The 23,453-nt window shown below is 35.4% G+C and overlaps 1 protein-coding gene across 1 annotated transcript in view; it reads right to left on the bottom strand.

Annotated features, from left to right (window-relative positions):
* Anxa10 (annexin A10) overlaps positions 1 to 23,453 on the bottom strand; it is a 56,259-nt gene that overhangs the window by 23,054 nt on the left and 9,752 nt on the right. Inside the window, exons 2-3 of the mRNA XM_033765569.1 lie at positions 12,443 to 12,524; positions 5,751 to 5,845 (exon numbers count right to left, since the gene is read on the bottom strand). Coding sequence (XP_033621460.1) covers positions 5,751 to 5,845; positions 12,443 to 12,524 — 177 coding nt within the window. The remainder of the gene's footprint in view (positions 1 to 5,750; positions 5,846 to 12,442; positions 12,525 to 23,453) is intronic.

Here is a 23,453-nt window from a genome sequence, read left to right on the forward strand (position 1 = left end):
TTTACTTCATAGAGCTGGTAAAAGTATTAAATAACTTAACTGAAGTGAAATTGCCGTACTGTTTTCTGACACAGGACAGATGCTAAAAACTTTTCTTTCCTCCCTAAAAATACTGCAAAACAAACATGTCTAATTGTTAGCAAAGCTGTTACTAGATTCTTTTCCTCTCTCTCCCCTTCTCCTTCTGACTCCTTCTATTTCTTTGCCTCAGGGTTTTGTCTCTTATATTACATTTCTTCCATTTTTTTAGTACATCCAGTTAACAGTAAATTCCTACAGTCATTCTCCACATTATGATGTTTCATTAAGTGATAGACTATATTGCAACGGTTCCATAAGAATATAATTAAGAACTCCTATTGCCTACTGACATTATAGCTGCCTTAGTCTGTGAGAATACACCTTATGATCTTTATATGTCAACAAGATCAGCCAATGATCCATTTCTTGGACTATATCCCTGTCTTTAAGCAGTGCACGACTGTATACACAGAAACTGACATGGTGTCACCACTTTCACTGTTACCACCCTTGTCTAGACAGAGTCATCACCCTCCTGTGTTAACATCATAGCCTCCCAGTTAGTCTTCCTTCTTTGTTCACACCTTGTGTTTTCTCAACACATCTGACAGTGAAAAAGCAAATCTGGTCAGTGATTCCTCTGCCCAAAATGTTCTTTTTCCCTCTCCCATATTCCAAAATATACTATAATTTGTGTGTGCATTGTTGATCTCAGAAGAAAGCAAATACCAGGTGTTTGATTTCATGTAGATATAAATTATTATAGTGGTGCATAATGCACATGATAAGACCTTGTTTGCTTCTCTGCCTACTTCTCCTACTACTCTCCTTGCTCCTGATTTCTTCACTTCTGCTACAACGAGCTCCTTCTTAAACTTGGAATACCACTTCTGTCTAAGGGCTTTGTTTTTGCCATTCGCTGTGCCTAAAATCTTTGTTGCAGAGGTATCCACATGAACTGCCCTGCCTGCTTTCTCAGTGGAACTTACTCTCCTTACCTTGTTTGAAATTATACTTAGCCCTTCTACACTTGTTGTATTTCTCATCCGGCTCTCTCTGCATTCTCTAGCACTTAGCACCTTACAATGTGACATATTTTATCAGTTTATGTTCTTTTTCATTCAGGAAGATAGTAAGCTCCATTGTGGTTAGGGATTTTGGCCTGTGACACCCATGACTATTTTATCTATGGCCACAGGATTGTGCCTGATACATAGACCTACAAAATTGGTGCAAAAGTAATGAGCAGGATCACTTATAACTCAGTTATTTGTTTTTAGTCTTTCTTGGTAATTCAAAGATAAGAAAATAGATCCTTAAGCAGCTTCCTTGAGCAGAAGGTACTGAAATACAGGAATTAAAGTTATGGTACAATGCAAAATGTGGTGGTGGCTACCGTGACAGGAATAGTGTACTATCAGGACTCTGGGAAGGAGACATTTCTTTCAGTTTGGAAGATAAATATTGAATAATGTGTTTAAATAACTAACTGCAGCAAGTTCAAAGGGGAACAGTTAAATAGAGTCTCTAATTAGGAGTTTTAAATTCTCACTTGGAGTTATATAAATAGTTTTTCAGATGCAACCTTCAGAGTGTCCTTTTCCCAGTCTGTCTGCTTTTGCTTTGCTGCTTTCTGAAGATTTGCCCTACAGCCGGCTCTGCTGGAATCACAGCTTGGCCTTACAGTAAGCTAAAGAGTCTTTGCTTTTCAAATTGTTCTGTTCTGTTGCCGATGAAACTGCAGATTAGCCACTTTGCAGCTATTCTGACCTCTTCATTTCAATTGAAAATAAAATGATAGTTTCTTTTTTTCTCATTTCTCTTGCCCTTATATTATTATGGAATAACAGGGGCAAGAAGTAGAAGTATGACTAACATTTTCTTGCCTGAATATCCTCAGGGGAGCTGTTTCCTATGCTTTTAACTTATATATATATTTTTTCTATTATCGTAAATAATGACACTCGTTTAAACACTCAATAATGCAAACCCAGGTAAAGTGGGACTTAGAATTTGTCCTAATTCTGTCCCCTCCAGCAGTTACCCTGTAAATATTTGCACAATTTTATGTTAACTTGCAAAAACATTTGTATGAGTTGTTTGGAGTGGTGAATATTTCTTCAAAGAATTTCCTTCGATAGGTGCTTCCACATTTTAAATAATGATTCAGGTTTCGGTGGAAATTTGAGTTGTCCATCTGTCTGAAAATAATGATAATGCTGTGGTCTTCTAGAGAAACAGTAATGCAGAGCTGCTATGGCTCGGGCCTTCAGTGTCTCCTGAGGCCGATGTGTTTAGTGCTCCATCTTCAGGTTGATGCTGCTGGGTTGTGGTGGAAACTGTGAGGGTGTGAGGGGTTAGAGCTCAGTGAGAGATCCTTACATCACTTGGGGTATTTGTTCGTAGGAGAGGCTGAGACCTGGCTTTTTCTTTTTGTTTGTGAGCCATAAAATGAACATTTCTGCTCTGCCACATTTTAAAAGTTTCACAATAAAAATGTTATGATACACACTTAGAAAAAAATTCCAGAATAGTTATGTAGGCTTTGCAAAAAACAGAATTAATATGCATAAATATGAGATTGACAATGAAATTAATAAGTTGAAGAAATTTCTTTAAAAATGACCAAAAATGCCCAGAGTAATGTGAACTGCACGTTTCTCTGTCACTGTTTACATTTTTTTTCCTTCTCTAAGTCTTTTGAGACAAAAGTTTGGCCTTTTCATTCAGTCTTCCAAGTCTATTAATACCATAAAGTCTATTCTAACTAGAAACTCTTTAAAAAATTGCCAAGTCAGATAAAGGGAACAACTGACCTTATCTGTGACCAGCTAAAATTCATCACAGATTCAAGATTCCACAAAGTTGAGATATCTGGTGTTGAATGATGAACTTGCTACCTGAGATAGGACTTTGCATAGCCCCAAAATAATGGAAGTTCATTGGATAAGGATGTGCCCAACTTTGACATGGGAAATAAATGTCTTGGTACTGATACAGCCTTGCTCTTTCCTTTATGCCTCCATCTTTCCCTTCCTTTCATCCTAAATTCTACTTTCAGGAAAATAGCAACTAGCAACAAATGTGCACAGTCAAGATCCAAGGTCTTCCTATACTGATTCTGCACTGTGCCCAAAGGACACACACGCACACACTTGCCTGACTAGGGTGAATTACCTGGAGGAACAGATGGATTCAAGTTTTTATGCATTCATTGGCTACAGATGCCCAAGTCAAAGTTTTGATATGGGCCGATTCGTATAAGTACACCCAAGTTCATATGATGGGCTTGAACAGGTTTTGAAGCACAGAAGCAGTTAGAGGATTGTTTTTATGTTTGGAGGCCTTTGGGCTCATTGACTGTCCTGTACCATTACTGTAATTTTCAATGTTGAGTTGCATCGGGTTTATTTATTGCTTCTGTAGGTGCTTATAACTACCAGAAGGAATGCTCTTCTCTGGGAAAGAGGCACATGTAAGGAAGCTGTCCTACTATGTGCCCCATAATGCTAGTTATCAGTTTTAGCTACAAGTCTCTCTGACAGATAGTTTGCTCATGGGAAACTCTGGCAAGCAAAATAGCCTCTTGGTGATTAAAACTTGTCTTCCTGATACAACTTCCCAGCATATCAGTTTTGAAAAATAGCTATTGGTTTGCTCTTTAGTCTTCTAGAAGTTGAATGCTTGATCTGCAGAAGCCTTATGACTCTCATGCCTGATATTCTCATTTTGGGACTCTGGCAATGGGAAAAACACTCAAACAAGCTCAAGGATGTGTCATTAGGTACTGTAAGGAAGTTGCAGAAAGTGTGCATTAATAGCACACATCTGGCCCACTGGAGATGAGGACGGTGGAGCCATTGCAATGTCCGTTGTCTGGGAAGATGACAGGTGTACAGCCTGAGGAATGGAAAGTCAAGCATTGAGCACAGCACCATGGGGCACCAAGACCAAAAGGAGGAAGCGGGTTACTTTGGAGAACTGTGAATACTTCCACTGGGCTGTGGCTGAAGGTATGTGAGAAAGGAAGACATAGATAAAGATGCAGATCAGGGATGAGGGCAGCAAGGCTTACCTGCCCTGGGGAGGCGTTTGGGTTTGCTCCATGGGCATACGGATGTCTATGAGGGAGGAATGGGGTACACTTGTAGGTACTAACATGGCAAACTCACATATTCAAATTAAATATTTGGCTTGTTCTGATTTCAGTTTGGATAATGAACTGGAGTAGGCGGGACTAGGGGTCACAGGGGCCGGTGAGGAATTGCATTAGCGTGGGCATGAAAGGATGAAGATTCTAATCAAGCTTGGATAAGTGAGGAACAGGAGAGAAATGTGAGCGGGCGCATAATTATTGATGATTGATTGAATAAAAGGGTATTTCAGAGCACTGAGGAAAGCATGCCTTCCTGTCTTCCAGTCTGCGATTTAATGATCAGCTAAGTTTTTCCAGTACATGTGGATTATTCAGTAAAAGTGGGGCTTAACAAACTCTGAGACCTTATGTATAGAGTAAAAAGGGCTTCATTCCAGTACAAGTTCTTTAATGGATTTTAAATCCCTTGAGTGCAAGTACTTCATTTCTTAATTATTTTAAAGCTGCCTTAGCTTAGTTTTATAGAGCCTGATAAAGTAATGCTTTACCTAAATTAATGAGATATGTAATAGCAAAGATATATGTAAACCTTTGAGTTAACAACTTTACCGAAAAAAATCTCCTTTAGTGCTATGCATATTAAAAAGCATATTAGAGTATCAACAATACATCTTTTATAAATTTTCATTCTCTTTTTAAAGAAAACGAAATGTTGAAGTCATAAGAACATAAGCTAACAGTTTTATGTGGAAAAAATGGCTTAACTGGTCTCCTTTTAGAGTGTAATTAAATGAATGTAACCACTAGTAGTGGTTTTTTGTATTATAATTCACTCTAAAACAGAAGACTATCTTATTTCATGTGTTATAATTCAGAGACTGAGGATTTGGGATGGAGTAAATTTATATGGACAAACTCTATAAAGAAAGTTTTATGATAGTGTTTAATCGATAATGCTCAGTTGACAAAATAATTGCTATTTCAGGTCCTTTTGGCCTGAAGAATTTTTGTTCTGAATTTGTGGTTTAAATGCATAACAAAAGCAAGGAATATTTAATGGTTCTTGCTTTGGAATTAGAATGTGATTACTTTAAAATACTATGGATAGTTTTATTGCCTTGAGCTATTTTTAAACTGCCTTTCTTTTTTTTAATAGTCTCTATAACTGCCCTCTGTTGAGAAAAAAGCTAGGGGAGAATTCACTCTGGTGGAGTCAGGCGAGGACCTGCAGTGAATTCTTGGGACAAATGTTACTTTTTGATCTGGTGATCATTAGTCCTTTTCCCTACAGGTTGGCAAGTAGGTGTTTGCAGCACAACACTTCACTTTTAGCCTAATTGGACCCACTAGTGGTGTTTGGTTATCAAATATTTTCTTTTTGACATGTTGTATGATTTGGTCACTGTAATTATGAATGCACCTTACACACACACACACACACACACACACACACAATATTTATATTTATATTGCTTGAAATAGGTAAGAAGCTATGGACTATATTTATCATATAGTGAGCTCTGAAATCTTTGTGATCGGAAAGATTGACAAATATAACTGTTCCGGTTCCCTGAGAGTATTGTTAGTGCTCAGGAGTTTGTCCTTGAAACAGGTCGACGTAGAAAGTCCTTACCTGGCCGTACATGCTCTGGTATGCCTCTGCAATCATCAGTCTCTGTGCATTGCTGCGCTGTGTCAGAATGTCAATCAGCATGTCTTTGTCGCAGTCTGGAAAGAATGTATTTGAAGATTAGTAAAGTTAGTACTCTGAGGTAGGGAGGATCTGTTACTTGAAGATTAAAACCAATGTGCAAGCATTTTCCTTGAGAGGAGCAGAGAGTGATTTTAACTAAAATTGGAAAACACGTAGCAGTGCTTGATGAAGCCTGGACTCTTCCTCTCAAATTGCCTCCCTTCCTGAGATAGTTGAGACAACCGTAAGGACAAAGGGCAGCTACATTCCTGGGCTTTAACTCCGGACCTGGTGCTGATTAAAAGTACCGTACACATTCTTCCCTACCTCCGAACAAGCTCATGACCTCAGAAACCAGGTCCATCGTTATAGCCAGGAAGCTTTTGCCACAGCATGTCCAAGAATAAACTAGATGAGAAAGAAACCTCACTGCTGGGCCCTTAACCTGTTACTCATTAAAGTCATGATGTGTGCTGTCTTGAAAAATACACAGGGAATAAAAAACAGCAGCTCTTCATTTGAGCTTTTACATACCCAGTTGCTAACTAACAATGGGATAAAGCTTGCTGTGGTGAATAAGTTTAATTGTCAACTCGATTGGCTTGGGAGCTGCCTAGGGGATTGCTGGTTCTCACTTTTGGGTGTGTCTGCATGGATGGTGGAGACTGGACCTTAGGAAGTATTCCCGGTGGCCCCTTCCTCTCTGCTCACCCCCTCCACTTTGGAGCCACCATGTACTGAGCAGCTTTGCTCTGCCACACAATTCTGCCTTGGAGCCAGCTGTTCATGATCTGAAACCTCTGAAATCATATGGGCATTTCCTGCTTTTCTTCTGCATATAGGCATATTTGACATTTAGGGAATATCTAAAAACTGATACTACAAGTTTTACCTCACCTAAATTTACATAACCTATCTCATGTCCCATTGAGACCGAGGACATCAAGATAAAAGATTCTCAGGGACATTCACCTTCAATGTTAATCCCCTGGAATGGGCACCTGAAAGTTTCCAGTCATTTCTCTGAATCTGCAGTCACCTTGGATGCTAGCAGAGCTGCTGCAAAACCAAAACTTTCCCTCAAACAAAAATGATCATCTCAATCATCTCCTGAAGACTGTATTGACTCTTCAAACCATAAGGACTTCTCCAGAGCTACAAACACAGAACTGAGAAAATGATTAATTGGATCTTAGCCAACATCAACAATCCCATAAAAGCTGGCCTCTCTCCTTTGTTGTTAGGACACTGTCCTGATCTTCTGTGTTAAAGTTCTCAAGCTAAAGTTGCCTCTCCATTTTCTTACACTCTTCAATTCAAATCTGTTTCTATATATCCACTCTGTTGCCTTGGTTTTAACTTCTAGTATCACTGAAGCAAGAATACATACTAACAGGTGACATTCCTAAAGATTCATTAATAAATACAGGGAAGTAAGGAATTAGATTCTTTATTCAGCTACTTATCCTACTATACCAAAAAGGGTTTCTCTGGGCCGGGGATTTAGCTCAGTGGTGCTGCTGCCTGCCTCGCAAGCGCAAGGTCCCAAGTTTGATCCCTGGTACCAAACAAACAAAAAAAACCCAAATAAATAAATTACAAAAGGGGCTTTTCAAGTTGATAAATAGTAGATGGGCACCATGTTTTCAGGCTTCATAGCTGCAGAGCTGTGGCTCACAATGAACATGCAATTTGAAAGCAAGGCTGCCATGTTAGAATTTCCAGAGGAAGGAAGCATAATAAAGAAAGAAATCATGAAAGTACAAGGTGTCTGCAAACTTTCAAGAAACGTTGTGAAGCTATCAGGCTTTGCATGGAGTACAGTTCCTTTCACCTATAACTAAGTTCTGCTTTTTGGAGTACATCCTCCGCTTCATCATGTCCTGTCTCATACGATATCATCACACTGATCTAACCGGCCACCTTAATGCACAGTCACTTTAGATGCCTTTCACTGTAATTATACTCACAACAAAGTGACTAAGAGAACCTTTTCACTTAGTTTGATTAAAATAGAGACAGGTTTTTTGCACAATTGCATCCTCTGATTTGTTCTTTCTAAAGGCAATACTTTTTACAAAACTTGCCTTTGTGCATTCTTTACATTTTAGACATGTACATTTTCTTGTACACTTGTGCTGGATTTATAACCCAGAAATGTTTCTGAAAGATCTAGAAGCCATTCCTTTGAAATGTTATCATCAAGAAAGATAGTCTCTGTCTTCTCGGGTCTGTGTGAGAGAAGGAGCCACGTTTTGGCAAGTGCCGATCAGCAGTCACAGGTTGGCTAATCACCTTTACCAAGATCCACTACCATCCCCATATCCTCTACTGCTTTTCCACTAGGTTGTGGAAAATGACTTCCCCACATTCTGTTCCAGAGGAAGTCAGTTCAATCTCTCTCCTCTCTGGATCCCTATTACAATAGCTTGAGCAAAATTTATTCTTATCTGGTGTCATTTTTTTTTTTTTTTGGATGAGAGGAGATATTTAAGGTGGACAGAAAAATAAATTGGAAGTTTAGAATGCTAAGCAAACCATCATTTTGGAAATTAAATCAGTCCTGCATGGGCTAAGAATAACAGGGAAGCTATGAATCTGGTCCTGAAATATGAGTGAAAAGGGCAGATAACTGGGATTTACTTAGGTGGCTTTGACTTTGGGATGATCAAAGTATATTACTGAGGAAAGAGAAATGGTCTGAAAGCTTGGGTTGGCCCAATCGCAGACAAAAAAATTTGAGCCATTGTGGAGAAGTCTATGCATTGTAAAATGAAAAATTAGATCTTTTCATTACTTCCAGTGTTTTTATTATAGTCGTCACATTTCTTAAATTATTATAATCTTCTGGATTATTTTTGCTTTTATTCATTGAGATTATTTACAACCTATTCTTCTCAACTGCTCTTAATTTAAAAAAATTCCTAGAAGCTCTTGTCTATTTATCTTTCCAGAGGTATTGTAGAAAGATTTTCTATGGCTCCTAAGCATTTTATTATAATATTTTAATATGACTATAAAGTTCACAGTTTTGAAAATGTGATCTTTCTGTCACTAACATGCTGTATCTGCCAAATTATTTGAGTGTTTTTCTTTTCTAGAGTCCTTCGCAAAGGCATACAGTTTTTTCTTTCATTCAAAAAGAAACCTTAGTTTTCTAAACATATTTGTAATTATATTTCTATCAATATTTCAAGTTATATAATTTTTATTTCTTGACAACAGTCAAAGGAAGAAAAACTACATTTTATGTTTACCTTGTGTCTGGAAAAATAGATTGGCTTGAGTTGACCTCTATATAAATACAATACCTAATGCAAGGGGCTGAGGATTTAGCTTAGTAGTACCCTACTTGCCTCACAAGCACAAGGTTCAGAGTTCAATTCCTGGTACCGGAAATAACAACAACAATAACAAAAACCCAAAAACTGAAATAATGCAACAACAGCAAAATACATTCTTCTCAAATTCACATAAAACCTTTATTAAGATACATCAGATTCTGGACCAGAAAACCTATGTTCACAAACTAAGCAGAATATAAGTAAAACATGTAAAATATGATTTCAAGCCAGCAGAAAAATAATCTAGAAATGAGTAACTAAGAATCATTAAGTTTAGATAACTAGAAACCTTACAACACATGTTAGCTAAAAATGTTTTTGAATAGCACATACCAAATTTTTAAAAATCAAACAAAATGAAATGAAAATACAACTTACTGAAATTTATGTGATGCAAAAACCATGATGTTTAGAGGTAAATTTATGATACTGAATAATAAATGAGAGAAGAAGAAAGATCAGGTCTAGGAAATTAAAAAGATGTACAAATTATGCTTAAAATTAGCAAAAGAAAATCAATAAAAAATGAGTAGAAAGAAATAAAATTGAAAATCGAAAATCCATAAAGAAAATCAATGACATCAAAGCTGGATCTTTGAAAAAAAATCAGTAAAATCTATAATCCTTTAGCCAGGCTAAGGAAAAGAGAGATACAAAATACCAATATTAGAGATGAAAGCCAGTCTATCACTATCTATTGATGCTAGGGATACCACTGATCAGCATTGATCTTATCATTGACGATCTTGTGGATACTAATAGGATAATAAAAGATGATGGAAAATTCTATGCTCACAAATTTGGTAGAGTGGACGAAATGTATCAATTCCTTCAAGGACACAGAATATTCAGACTCAAGAAAAAGAAAATCTGAACAATCCTATATCTATAGAGAAGTTGAATAAATAATTAATAGCTTGTCAAAACCCTAAGACCAAATAAATTGTTCCCTAGTGAATTATAACAAACTTCTGAAGAAGAAATGTCAATTTTCTGTAATCTCTTCTAGAAAATAGAAGCAGAAGAAGGCTCTGCTTCTATGAGAGGCAGCGAATGAGAGAAGTCTTTCATTGTATAAGACCAATACTACCCTAATACCAAAAGTAGAGGAAGAAATTACAGAAAGCCACACAAAACAAATAAAACAACTGACCTCCACCTCTGATAAATAAATATGTAAAAATTCTCAAATAATTAGGAAATGAATGTAACAGTGTACAAAGGAAATACAGAGGCACACAAGTCTGGTCCAACTTTCTAAATCAAGGTAGTCTATTACATCAATAGTCAAAAGGATCAAAACCATAGGATTGTGTCCAGATACAGAAGATGCATTTGAGAAACTACCACATATATTAAGATAAAATTTCTCAGCAAACCAGGAATAGAAGAGAAGTCCCCCAACTTGATACAGGGCATTTCCAAAATCCTATAACTAGCACTGCACATAAAATAGTGAGAAAGGTGAAGAATAAGGTACGGTTATTCACTGTACACAGCACCATTTAAGAAAAGCTTAATTTGTACCAGTGCAATCTTTTTACAAATATGAATAAAGGTTAAAAATGATTCCAGAGGTCACCTGCCAACTGCATGCATTGGTAGGAATGAAAGAAATAAGGTATAGTTACTTTAAGGATGCACAAATATTCGTTTTAAGAATGCTTAAGTAGCATCTCGTAACAGGGAATTCAGAAGGGACAGCACAGTTAAGAAATATTACCTGAGGACTGTGTTCTTTTAGATTGAGATTCATGCCATAAATTTTCATATGGTTTAAGATTATACTCATTTTTATTTGCATTAGTTGTTTTTTTTTCACTCTCAGATTTTTCCAAATCAAAACAAGAGCCAAGGAAAACATTAGTAATTGTCTTTTTCAGTTGCACTTTTCAGAAGCTATCAACATGGATAGACTATTAAAGGACACCGACCGTGTTCTTGGACATGCTACCGTGGGCACAGTACCATCAAAACCTTCTGAAGGACTTCAGCCTTGAACACTGACAAGCAAGAAATTACAGTGGTCAAAAAGAATCTATATTTCGATCCTCAAACTACAGTGACAGGGCAGGTGAAACAGGAGCAAAGACAAAAAATGGTGAATAGACTGCTCTGACCTATAGTTTTAAGGCAAAAATTATACTCCTGAAAAAAAAGTTAATCCATAACTTTTTGTTATCTTGCTTCTACATTTTTGTTGTGATGGCTGATAGTTTAAAAGCCACAAAAGCATTACAAAGTCTTAATATCAACTTTAGACAGCAGGTTTAAAGCTCTTTATTGTTTTCCTAAGGGACCAGTGAATAAAATACAGACATGCGTGCATATGTGTACATATGCCCACACACACAGTTTCCATGAGGGCGACCTTGTCTTTAAAGTCAAGAGCTTGCTTCCTTATGAAAGGTTTGGCATGCTTTAAGAGCATTGCTTTTATGATTTCTGTGTTTAATTTCATGCTCACCAGAAATCTCCATAAAACTGTTAGCACTTAAGGAAAATAATTGAAAATTTAGGGCTTCCAAATCACATTTTAAAGATGAATCTTTTCAAAAGGAACCTAATAATTTCCCTTCTGTCTCCTTTCTATATACCTTCTCTAGACTCTAATCTCATTCAATAAGCATGCATTTGTTAAGCACCGAGATGCCAAACTCCAAGTCAAGAGCTCTCAGTGCAGGCAGCAGGTGAGACAGGCGCATCAGTTTAGATGGGAGGTGCAGGAAGCAGGAAGCTGGACCAGGGGGCATAGCTGGAGCCCTTGGAGTGCTCGAAGGATTTGAAGAGGAAGCCTCATTTCAATGGCTCCTGAAAAGATGTGGGTTAAAAGTAGGCGAAGGAAGAAAGGAGCATCCTAAGCAGGGAGTTTAGTAGGCTAATTTACAGAGATGTAAAATAGAGGAGCCACTTGGGAGAGTCACGATTTTGATTTTGCTGGGAGTGAAAGTAGCCACAGAAACTAATAGAAAACAAATAAACACGATGATCATCAAGGATGTTTCATCCTAGAGTAAGTTTTTTGTCTGTTTCAGATTTCACATACTAAGTCATGAGGCATTTAAAAACCTAAGGCAAAAATGTCAAGATCAGATTTGCAATTTTACGAGGCAAATCTGATCACCATTACTATCGCTTTCTATTTTTTAATTCTTACTCTACTTTTTCCCATGTTTTTTTTTTGTTTAACTTCTATCTTCCTTTTGTAAGATATCAGCTGTTTTGCAATCACCTAGGAAAAAAACCCAAAACAATACTACAGCAAAAGGCAGACATAGCCAGCCTTACCAAATCCTTGGAGGGCTCCCCCTAGCATTTGGGCATCCATTACGGGGTTGAAATTGGGAGCTGGGAAGATGGTTCCTTGCACCTGATGGAAAAAGAGATTATCGAAATTCACATAAAGGGCTTCAACAAATTTACTTCAGATAAATGCATACAGAAATATGTTCTAAATGTTTACATTACTACATAAGAAATACACAAATCTATTTTTAAAAAGTCCCTAATGTCTGCCAAATGTAGAGAGCAGCTTTGACTGAGTTTATACTACCCTGTTCTAAACTGGTCTCTACTACTCAAAGAAGTTGAGACATTAGAACCATATAAAAACATGATAACTAAAGGAAAACGCACGTCTTTTTAACAAACAACACTTTCTTATGGATTGGAGACTATTTTATAAAAATTAAAGAAAGAACACCAGCAGCAAAAAGCATTCAACTCATTCACATCAGTTAGAAGTGGTACTTGCCCTCGCAGCTTTTTGCACAGAAGGAACCCTAAAATAATATGAGAGAAAAATGCAATATTTGAATTTGGATTATGGGATTCATCAAAATCTGAGTGATAGAGATTATTTAGCTGAAGCTCACAGCTGCAGAGAAAAACATCAATTCTGACTGACATTCCATTTAAATTCTCTCTTCTGCCAGTAATAAAATGGTAGAACATTTAAGGCAGCCTTTGGATCTGCATGGCCCGTTATTTCAACAGAGCCAGGCAGAGCTCAGCACTTACTATGTGATCACACTCAGCACAAGAGATCTGCCAATCAGAATTTATTAGGCAGTAGGGCAGCTCTCCCATTTGTTGTAAGTGTGCCAAAAACACCCAGGAGAAAAATGCCTTCTCATATGGAGTGAGCCTGTTGCCTTTGAGAACTCAGATCCTCACTGAGCTCTTCTGTGGCAATTCAAGCTTTGTTAAGATATAGCTTTTAGTGCTTACTGTCTAATGATAGGAAATTAACTAACATGAATAAGCCTGGACCATACTTCTATTAATGACTATTTATAGACCAGTACCTAAATGTATATGAAAGAATTTTAAAGGATTAAGACCATTGTTCACTTTAGTTACCACTAAGAATAAAATTCCATTTGGGTTATATTTTACTGATATTGATAGACATGAAGTTGTACACATGAAGCAGACCAAGAAACATACAACGAATGTGATACAACCCTATTTTCATATTTAGAAGTATGACTATGATAGTGGAATGTCTATTTGGACATGCCTACGTGGACAAATACAGGTAATTAAAATAAGAGCCTAGCCTGCCTTTATGCTGCTCAAATGCATGTATTTACGAATGAACTTTCAGTTTGTTCCTGGTCTAGTAAGTTTATTGATGATGGCCTCCATGTTCTCTTCAGCCAATTCTAGAAAGCATTTACTTAAGTGATAAGATGATTTTTATCTCCTTTCTTTACTAATCTGTCACATTAGCTGAGACTCTATTAGGAGAATAGACTGACTCTTTTTTCCCTTATTAGGTTCAGATAGCAGATTCTAATGTACATTCCTAATTTGAGTTCTTCCTACTTCACACATTTTCTTTATAATCTTATAACCTTGGAGGAGTTTAAAATTTAAATTTTTGAAGTAATAGCTGCCTACTTTTCAATGCAAAATTCGGCTATTTGATTCTGCTTTTTGCTAAATCCTTTTTATCTAGATAGCTATCAGGTTTCCATTGGGAAAGTTAAAAGCTTATTTGAATAGACTTTTTTAAAGAGCAATTTTCGGTTGATATTCATATTGAGGAGAATACACAAGGATTTTCCAAATGTCTCATAGCCCCACACACGCATAACCTCTTTCATCATCAGCATCTTCAACTGATCAATAAAGTAACTTACACTGACACATTGCATCTCCTAGAGCCCAGAGTTTATATCAGGGCTCATCTTGTAAATTTGACAAACATTTTCTATAATGATTTGTATCTACTATTATAACATCACGGAGTTGTTTCACTGCCCTAAGATCCTCTGTGCTTCACCTCTCCTTCTTCTACCTCCAACACATTAAATGCTTTTTGAGGTCTGAGCAGCACATCTTTTATTCCTGCTATTAGGAGTTGGAAGGCTTCTTTAAACATTACAACATCCTGCTTTGATGGCCTTAATCTTGCTGAGGGCACTCAACCAATGGCAGGTTATAGGACTGCTTTTAGATATCAGAATGTTTTTGAAAACAATAGGATATATTGTTAAGTATGTATAAATTATTTTAAAAATTTAAGTACGGACTGAATAAATATACACACCAGAAAACATTTCATTAGTGGCCTTGGTAGGATCTCCCAGAATTTCTAATGAAGTGTGAGCTATGAATTGAACTATACCTTTTTTGGGGATAAAGGGGAACCTTTGAAAATGAGCATATAATCTGTAGTTCACATGTTTTTCTTCACAGTTCTTAAAAAAACCTTTTACAGGTTACTACTATAATGTATTTTTTTACTGCAATTGCAACAATTTTTTTATAGTTATCTGCACTGACATTTAAAATTATGATTTTTTTTGCCAATTGGTCTTAAAATAATACACTAAAATATTTTGGAAATAAATGCAACATTAAAAATTTTAGAATGTTTTGAATGCTTAGTAATTTACAAAACATATTTCTAGAAAGCATTTGGTATTCATATTCATTTAAATAGCATATGAAATCATTATATTCATTTGATGCCAATTATACTACAGTTAGTTTAAAGTCAACAATATTATTACATGTAAGGAACATGAAGTTCCTTTCACTTAGTTTCTCACTGGAGTGCTGACTGTTTTTAACGATGATTTTAATGGAATTGACCATCTAAATCTATTGAAACAGTGAATGACTGGTCTTAAGTTTGTTCCCTGACTTAATCATTTGAAAGGATCAGTTGATTTATTAGTTGCTTTGGAATATTAAAATTTAAAAAATTTAAATAGCTGCTATCTTATCTAGATGTACCATTTACATTAAGGTAAAATTAACTTTCAACATTTTTTTTTTTTCCTAAAATCTGCACTCAGCTTTCTTCCGTGCGTCCCTCAGTGCCCAGCACTAGTTCTTCGGTAAAATCAGTCTGTCCTGAGCTCTTTTCACCAACTCCCTTCCGCTCACTGTGTTTTCATTTGTATTTAGTGTCTCATGTTTTCCTATGTGTTTTCCATTATGAAAAATAGGACTAGGACTGTCGTATCTAGAACTGTTTTATGCTCTGTTGCTGTACCAAGTATTTGCTCAGTAGTTTCGCTTTTTATTTTTTATTTATATTTTATGCCCCTTACCTGCAGAAGGTATAGCAGTCTGTACTGTAATTGTCTGTATGCTATCACATTTATTTACTAGTCTATTTTCATCTACTAGTGATTTCATGATTGATTTATTTTCTTACTGCACTACCTTGGATTTCATATCACATTTTCACAGTATTTGAAGCAATATTACACATAGATTTTGAAAAGACAAGTATCTTCCCCATCCTTGTAGAGTATATATTCTCAATGCCATAGGTTTTGTGTGATATTATTTTTAGTGGTGCCATATTTCATTTAAAATAATTGCTGACTTTACCTTTTGCAAGTGCTCAATAAACTTCCAGAGCTTTCGTTACAGACTCCTTCACAAAATTAACCTGAAATTTGGCTAAATATAATATATTGATTATACTATATAAGGCTATGACTTGGTTTAAAATTTATATGAAAATTTCCAGCTGAGTTATTTGACAGTCCAGTAAAAAGTAATTATTTCCTAATCACCTAATGTCCAACAGGAACCCCTCCATCCTCTTATTGTAGTTCGAGTAAAACTGGGGAGTTTAGAAACAATATCAAGATACAACTCATCAGAAGAGACTGAAATTGATGTGGAGTTTAGAGAATGGGCTTTAATTGTGGAAGATGAAAACAGAGGATGAAAAGCTGATCAATCAAAAGAGAATGTGTCTGAGTAAAAGCAGCATATCTAAGGGGGAATGAGACCTTATGGCAAAAAGGAGAAATATTTTACTATATACTACAGATATGGGAAGATGATCCTTAAGAGTCCAAAACACACAAAGTTGGTAGGTAGTTGAATAGAACAGCAAATACTCTCTCAATTTTAACTCTACGTTTGTAGTAAATTGATAATGCATTGTAATCAAATTTTGAGATTATCTGTGATAGAGAATGAAACCATTACCTTGACAAAACCTGTGGAGTTTGATTAAATTGCAACCCATACTTAGCAACATTTTGTGGAATTTAAATTTTCGATATTTGAGTAAGATAAATAATTTTGAGTTTACAGTTAAAACTTTATTCTTATGAGGTATTTACTAAATAAGGTGATTGAGTAGTAATTTGTTCTACACCTGATACGTTAGTATACCTCTTGTCAATTTATTCAGTTATGTTTTGAAGAAAGTAAACAGCTAAACCATGTAATCAGTTGTGCTACTACCATCAATACTAGTTTTACTTAGTAAATGAAATACATATACAAAGGTGATTCAAGAAAGAAGATACTAAGATATTTCTAAAAGCTGCACGAATTCACATGGAATTTGGAGAAAAAAGATAATTTTCAAGTGAAAAATAGGACTCAATTTTTACATGGGTATATTTCCATCTATACTCTAGATCACAATAAAAAATGATGAATGTTGTTTAGAGAAAAAACTTTGGAATAAATTCTACTTAAATGCAATAAAATTAATGAGGTGATATTGAAAAATTTACACATTAGAACTAATACTTAAAAATATTACCTTTGGTTAAGATTTAAAAGCATTTAAATGAGAATTATTATATTTTATTAATAATGTTCTAGTTTTAGGTAACTTTTTCTTTTTTTTGGTACCAGGGATTGAACTCTGGACCCTGTGCTTGCGAGACATGTTGTGGAATCACTGAACCAAATCCTTGGCCCCAATGTTCTAGTATTAGATGGACTCAAAAACAAATATAATACAAAAGTTGAAGACATTAAAATCACACATTTTTTCTAATTTCTCTCTTCTCACTTTCAACATTAGTTATTAACATTATTGTGTTGCCATTAAAATCAATAAAATTTACATTCTATAACATAGTATATAAAATTGCATAATAACGTTACAATAAATTAGTAGAAATACATTAAGGGAGTTTACTCTTATAACCAATTATTTTACGTAGACTTTCCTATTCCTGAAGTGTTAATATTTTCTTACTTCGATCTTACAGATAATTTTTTTTCCCAAGAAGTACATAGGGGATGAATATCTCATATTTATATTTAAACAGGTAAAAATGCTTTACTTTGCAATTTCGTGTTTATTGGAACCCAGGTTTAAACAAAAATGATTTTACAAATTTTCTCATTTAGAAATATTTCTAAAAGCCAAGCTTCACATCCTGATGTCTCCCGTGATTTTTCTTCTCTGGTTTTACTGTTCCACTCAAATCCTATCTTCATCAAACATTTTCTTATCATTATTGTTAAAATTTTTCTTTCATGAATTGCTATAATTGCTAAAATAGCTGGTGTTTGCAAAAGGCAAAATACAGGACAGAATTCTATTTTTTAGTTCTATTCGCCCCACTTTGTGAATGAAAAATGGAGAATGCAGTGAAGTACGGAACTTCCTAAGTGCACAGCTACTTTTTGAATTCGCATTGGTTTGAGTACAAAGCCAACTTTTAAATACTTCCCTCAATGTTTTGTACCATCTGTTTTGGTGCGAACAAACTTCATTGCAGCACTGTCTTATAAGAAATTTATTTGGGGATATGATCAAATCATTGCCCTTAAATTAAGAATCTTTCTTTGCATGGTGATTTATCTAAATTTAATGGGCAGCATTTTGCCTGGGTTCATAATTGAATGATTCAGTTGTATAAAACATTTCACATTTATCTCATGAATTACAGGAAGAGATGTGTTAATATCAATTAACCTGGGCTTAGCTTTTTGGTGTATATTCATTCCAATTGCAAAGCTCAGTGTACTACAGTGAGTCCATAAGCTTCGCGGTGGTGTAAACCACACTGAAGAACAAGGGGGTGGCTGCTTTGGGAGAACTATAAATGCTTTGAGAATCTGTAACTATGGTTCTATGACATTTGCTTCGCTACAGCTGTATACCAGAAGAATCTGATAAATTGAAAGCAGTTTGTGAGGTGATTGCACCTGCAAATAGATTTTTCTTAGTTTCCTGTTACATTCAATTTCCAATTATGTGGAAGTGGGTTGTAGATTTTGGTTTCTTTTCTGACTCCTTCTGCTAGAGTTTCTCTGTGAAGTCCTCTCTGAGGACTTACTATCCAGAGATAATTTTATGGGCTCATAGTCTTAGCTCATTTTTTACTATAGCATATGAGTTCCTGTCTTTTTTTCTCTCCACCAATCTAAGTACTAAGTGCTTGGAAACAATAAAAGAACGAAAGATATATAAGAGAGACATATCACAGAAAAAAAACATTAGATAAAAATAAGAGTACTAATATTTAAACAAAATATTTCTAACTAGTAGAATTTTTATTATATTTGATTGTCTGAATAAAAACCACTATTAGCCGGATGTTTCTTTGTTTTTTGTTTTTTGTTTTTTTTGGTACCAGGGATCAAACTCAGGACCTTGTGCTTGTGAAGGAGGCAGTGGCACCACTGAGCTAAATCCCTGGCCCAAGAAATTTATAATTATTGATATAAAATATAAGAAATATGGAAAGCACAAATAATATATTTTACCCCTTGATATTCTTTATATCTCATACATCATAAATAAATGTGTTGTTATATATTTTGACAAAATATTCAGAATCTTTTTTTCTCAGTTAAAGAAAACATACATTTCTTTTTAAGTAAATTTCTAAAACTCTTCTTTCACATATGAAACGGCTTGGAAAGTGAAAACTTCTCTAACATGGAATATATTATAGAAGGCTGTAAGTACCCTCTTTTGAGTGAATTCTGAGCCAAATTCTCAATAATTTAAGCAACAACTCCTCATTCATTAGTGTGACTTATTAGAAAAGACAGAACATTGCTAAGATTGTGGGATCCCTACTGTTCTGGGAGAGCAATCACATTATAATCACTTTTCCCTCAGATTAGTCTAGAAGCATTTTTCAGAAGCTGCGAGCTCAACATAAATCAAAGTGAACAAGAACCTGCAGAGTTACAACAGCTTCCTCTCTATAATGAAAACATATGGCTGGGATTGCTCCCTGTGAGACTAATCCTTGGATGATATTCTATGTGATCATTTCAGCAGAAAGAGGGGAAATCTTGAGATCACGTAATCTTTTCAAAGGTTTAGCTATTAAATATTTTATGCTAATGAGGTTAAGGACACACTACCTCCCCCCTTTCTTCTTGGCTATATAATAGTCCCCAGTCCGGTACAATGACAGAGCTGTACATGGGAGATACTGTCCTTGCTCACAGGAAGCTTGACGTGTAGCTGGTAATATTGAATATAAGGATCATGAAACTCTGCTATTTATTTCCACTGAAAATTAGATGAAACATATATTTATATTCTTAATGATTAGATGTATTTTTAAAAGGTGTTTTTTTTTGGAGGATACTATTATTTTAATCATTCCAACATAATTTTTGGACAACTACTTCCAAATTTATTTTAGTGTTATTTGAATACCTATAAGTTAAGTGTGAGTTTTATATTAAAAATTAGCCAAATCTTGGATTAATGACATATAGAATAACAGAGCTGCTTAACACCACTTTATAACTGTGTTAAAAATCTGTTAATCTGGAGGCAATTTCTAAAATTGAAGAAAATTGCTGGTAGAACACAATATTCCACTGTCAAAAAAATCAAACTTCACAAAAGTCATGGATTGAAAAAACATGTCTGGTTTTGACCTAAACCTGTCCTACCTCTGGAAAATATTTGCCTGACTGAGCCCTGGCCAGTAGTCATTCTATGAGAAGAATGGAAAAATTTTTCTAATATCAACTTTATATCATGATGGAAACGCTATTCTTAATTATTAGAAGATTTGATAATTACATGCCAATGCAATTTCCTGTATAATAACTTCTTTAAATAAAGTGTGCTTTTCAATAGTGTCTTTTGTTAATTTTCAGTTAATAAAACTTTTAGATATGTCGGATTCAGTAGTCACTGAAAGTTCTAGTTATTTCGGGAATATGGACACATTAATTTTACATTTTAAAATTTTTTTTCTGGTGATAAAGAAGGTTTCAATAAACATTATATCTCTAGTTTTTGTCAGAATAAATGTCACTGACATATTACTGGTTTATGCATCGTATAACTGGCTCAGAAGGATACTGCGAATATAATTAGTACGAGGAGGGATAGTTTCCAGTAAAAACAACTGGAATACATTGATTTTACTTCTATATCAGCCTTTATCAAGAGACTAGGTAATAGTGAATTCTTAAACATAGGTTTTTTTCTTTTATTGAGTTTATTGGTACATTTTAGGTATACAGTACAGTAAAATTACATTTATTATTGGCATCTTGTACCTTTACATGACAGGTCTTGGTTCTCATTTTTTAAACACAGGTTTGAAAACAAAATTCTTTCTTTTTTCCATTAGTTCATTCTACATGGATTATAGTCTATCAAAAATTTCAAATCCAGTAGTTCAAATTTGTGATGGTTAATCTTAATTGTCAACTTGATTGGATGAAGAAGCATTTAAGAGATTAGGAAAGTGTATATCTGGTTGTGTGTCTGAGAGTCTTCCAGAGATGATTTCGATATGAGACGGCAAACTAGCAGAAGGACCTTCCCAGAAGGTGGGTGTCATCATCCAAGGGAGTGGGGGCCCGGATGAAACAAGTGTAAGAAGAAGCCTGCTAGTGATGTCTCTCTCTCTCTCTCTCTCTCTCTCTCTCTCTCTCTCTCTCTCTCTATCTATCTCTCTCGCTCTCTCTCTGCTTCCTCACTGCCAAAAAGCTAGCTGCTGTTCTCTGCCAGGACCTTTCACCATCTTTCTGCCTTGGAGCTAGGCAGCCATGAACTCAAACGTCTCACACAGCAAACTAAACCTTTGCCGCTTTAAATTATTAATCTCGGGTATTTTTCTCATGGTGACGAAATGCTGACTAATACAAAACTGTTACGTGAAGTTCTTTCAGATTGCATAAAAAATTCTTTTTAATTTTGTTTGTGTATAATACATGGCCTTCTTTTATTTTGCATTTATTTGTATCTCTAAGTTTTGCAATTCCATAGGGCAAGTACCTTTTTTCCTTTGCTTTTCAAAGCATCCATTGTCTTGCCTTAGATGTAACATGGGCTCAAAGAATCAAAAAAGTCTAAGTATAACAATCTGTGTCTCACAGTGACATCTTTAGATTACCCAGTAGACTTCATAATTCATTCATATGAGCAGGTTATATTCTAAGTACGTTTGCCTGCATTTTCTTGGTAATCATCTCAGCAGTCTTGTGAGACTGATACAATTAATCTTATTTCACACGTGAAGAGCTTATGAGGCTGAGTAAGTTGTTTATAACCACACGGGCAGTATATCATGAAGCTACTACTCAAATCCAAATTTCACTTCATGGTTAATGCCTTTTCCATGATAGCTGTAATTGATGTAACATAAAATAAAAAGTACTACTGGGAATTTTTTTATCTTTGCAAGAGAAAAGATATTTTCTTTTACAAAAGACCCTACAGGTAAAGACAAAACTTGAAAAGCACGTGCTATTATGCTCTGTTAGTGCAAAGAGAAAGAAGAAAAAAAAGCAGTGTGTGTGTGTGTGTGTGTGTGTGTGTGTGTGTGTTAAAGGGAGAAAAGAGGGAGAAGAGAGAGTGAATGATAGAGGCACAGGAGAGAGAGAGAGAGAGAGAGAGAGAGAGAGAGAGAGAGAGAGAGAGGGAGCACCTTGGTTGCCAAATGCATTTAAGAACACAATATCTAATGTTTAATTTCAAGTTACTTACAGAATCCAAAATAACCCTAAGTACAGATTTATCGGGGCTCTTTTTGGCTGGCAGTATTTTGAGAGTGCAGAAATCAAGACTGTGCCAAGATAGTTATCTAACACGGAGAAGGTGATGGTCTGGCGGGCTTTTCCATGAATTAATTAATGGTAACAGAGTTCCAGAGGAATAAGAGAGCCATTGATCTTCATTACTTGCATTCCTTTAGCCTCAGCAAAGGATCTTTATGGAGATAGAATCGCAGGGAAGTGCTTTTTGTGAACTTAATTTCAATTTTAAAGGACAATAGGATTTCAGCTTCTCTCTGAGTTAACTGCAAAGGGAATATGTATACACTATCTACTGAAAATAAAAATTTTGAACACATGCCTAGTTTATCAGTACAGGCAGAGTTACTGATTGGAAGATAGATTTAGTCATGTTACTTTTTCAAATTGATACAGATATGTTTATAGTATGAACCAATTGCTAAATTAGTTACTGTGGAGCCCCTACAGTTTCCTAGTTAGATATCAAGGAATTTAAGAGAGAAAGTGAGAGATCTAATTTTGTCCACACAGCCTTTTACAATTAAGATCTATGAATGTCTTAACATGATTTCACTATTCTGGGAAACAATTTCCAGGAATATATAATTGAAATAACTTTGTATTATTAAACCACTAACCTTAATATAATTACAATAAAATATAAAACATCAGGTGCTACCTATTTTCATGGCTCAGTAGGTCTAATTTTTAATCCCTAAACCTGCAACTGAGCCTACATGGCAAAATGGGCTTTATGGATACAATTAAATTAAGTATCTTTAGAGAGAGAGATTATTTGTGTGTTGGCCATAAATGTGACTCCAGATGTCTCTGCAAGAGAAGGTCAGAGGGATATCTGACTACTAAAGAAGACAGCAAAATGGTGATGAAAGCAAAATTCTCGGTTGCTGGCTTGAAAAATGAAGGAAGACAAGTCAACCCAGGGGGTGTAGGTGACTGTAGAAGGCCCTCAGAAAAGGCAAGGAAGCCACACCTTCCCGAGAGTCTCAAGAAGGCAGCTACCCTGTTGACAACTTATCTTTAGTCTAGTGAAATTAACTTT

This window comes from Fukomys damarensis, unplaced genomic scaffold (genome assembly GCF_012274545.1).
Source record: "Fukomys damarensis isolate Sample0158 unplaced genomic scaffold, DMR_v1.0_HiC HiC_scaffold_18, whole genome shotgun sequence".
Classification (NCBI taxonomy): Eukaryota; Metazoa; Chordata; class Mammalia; order Rodentia; family Bathyergidae; genus Fukomys; species Fukomys damarensis.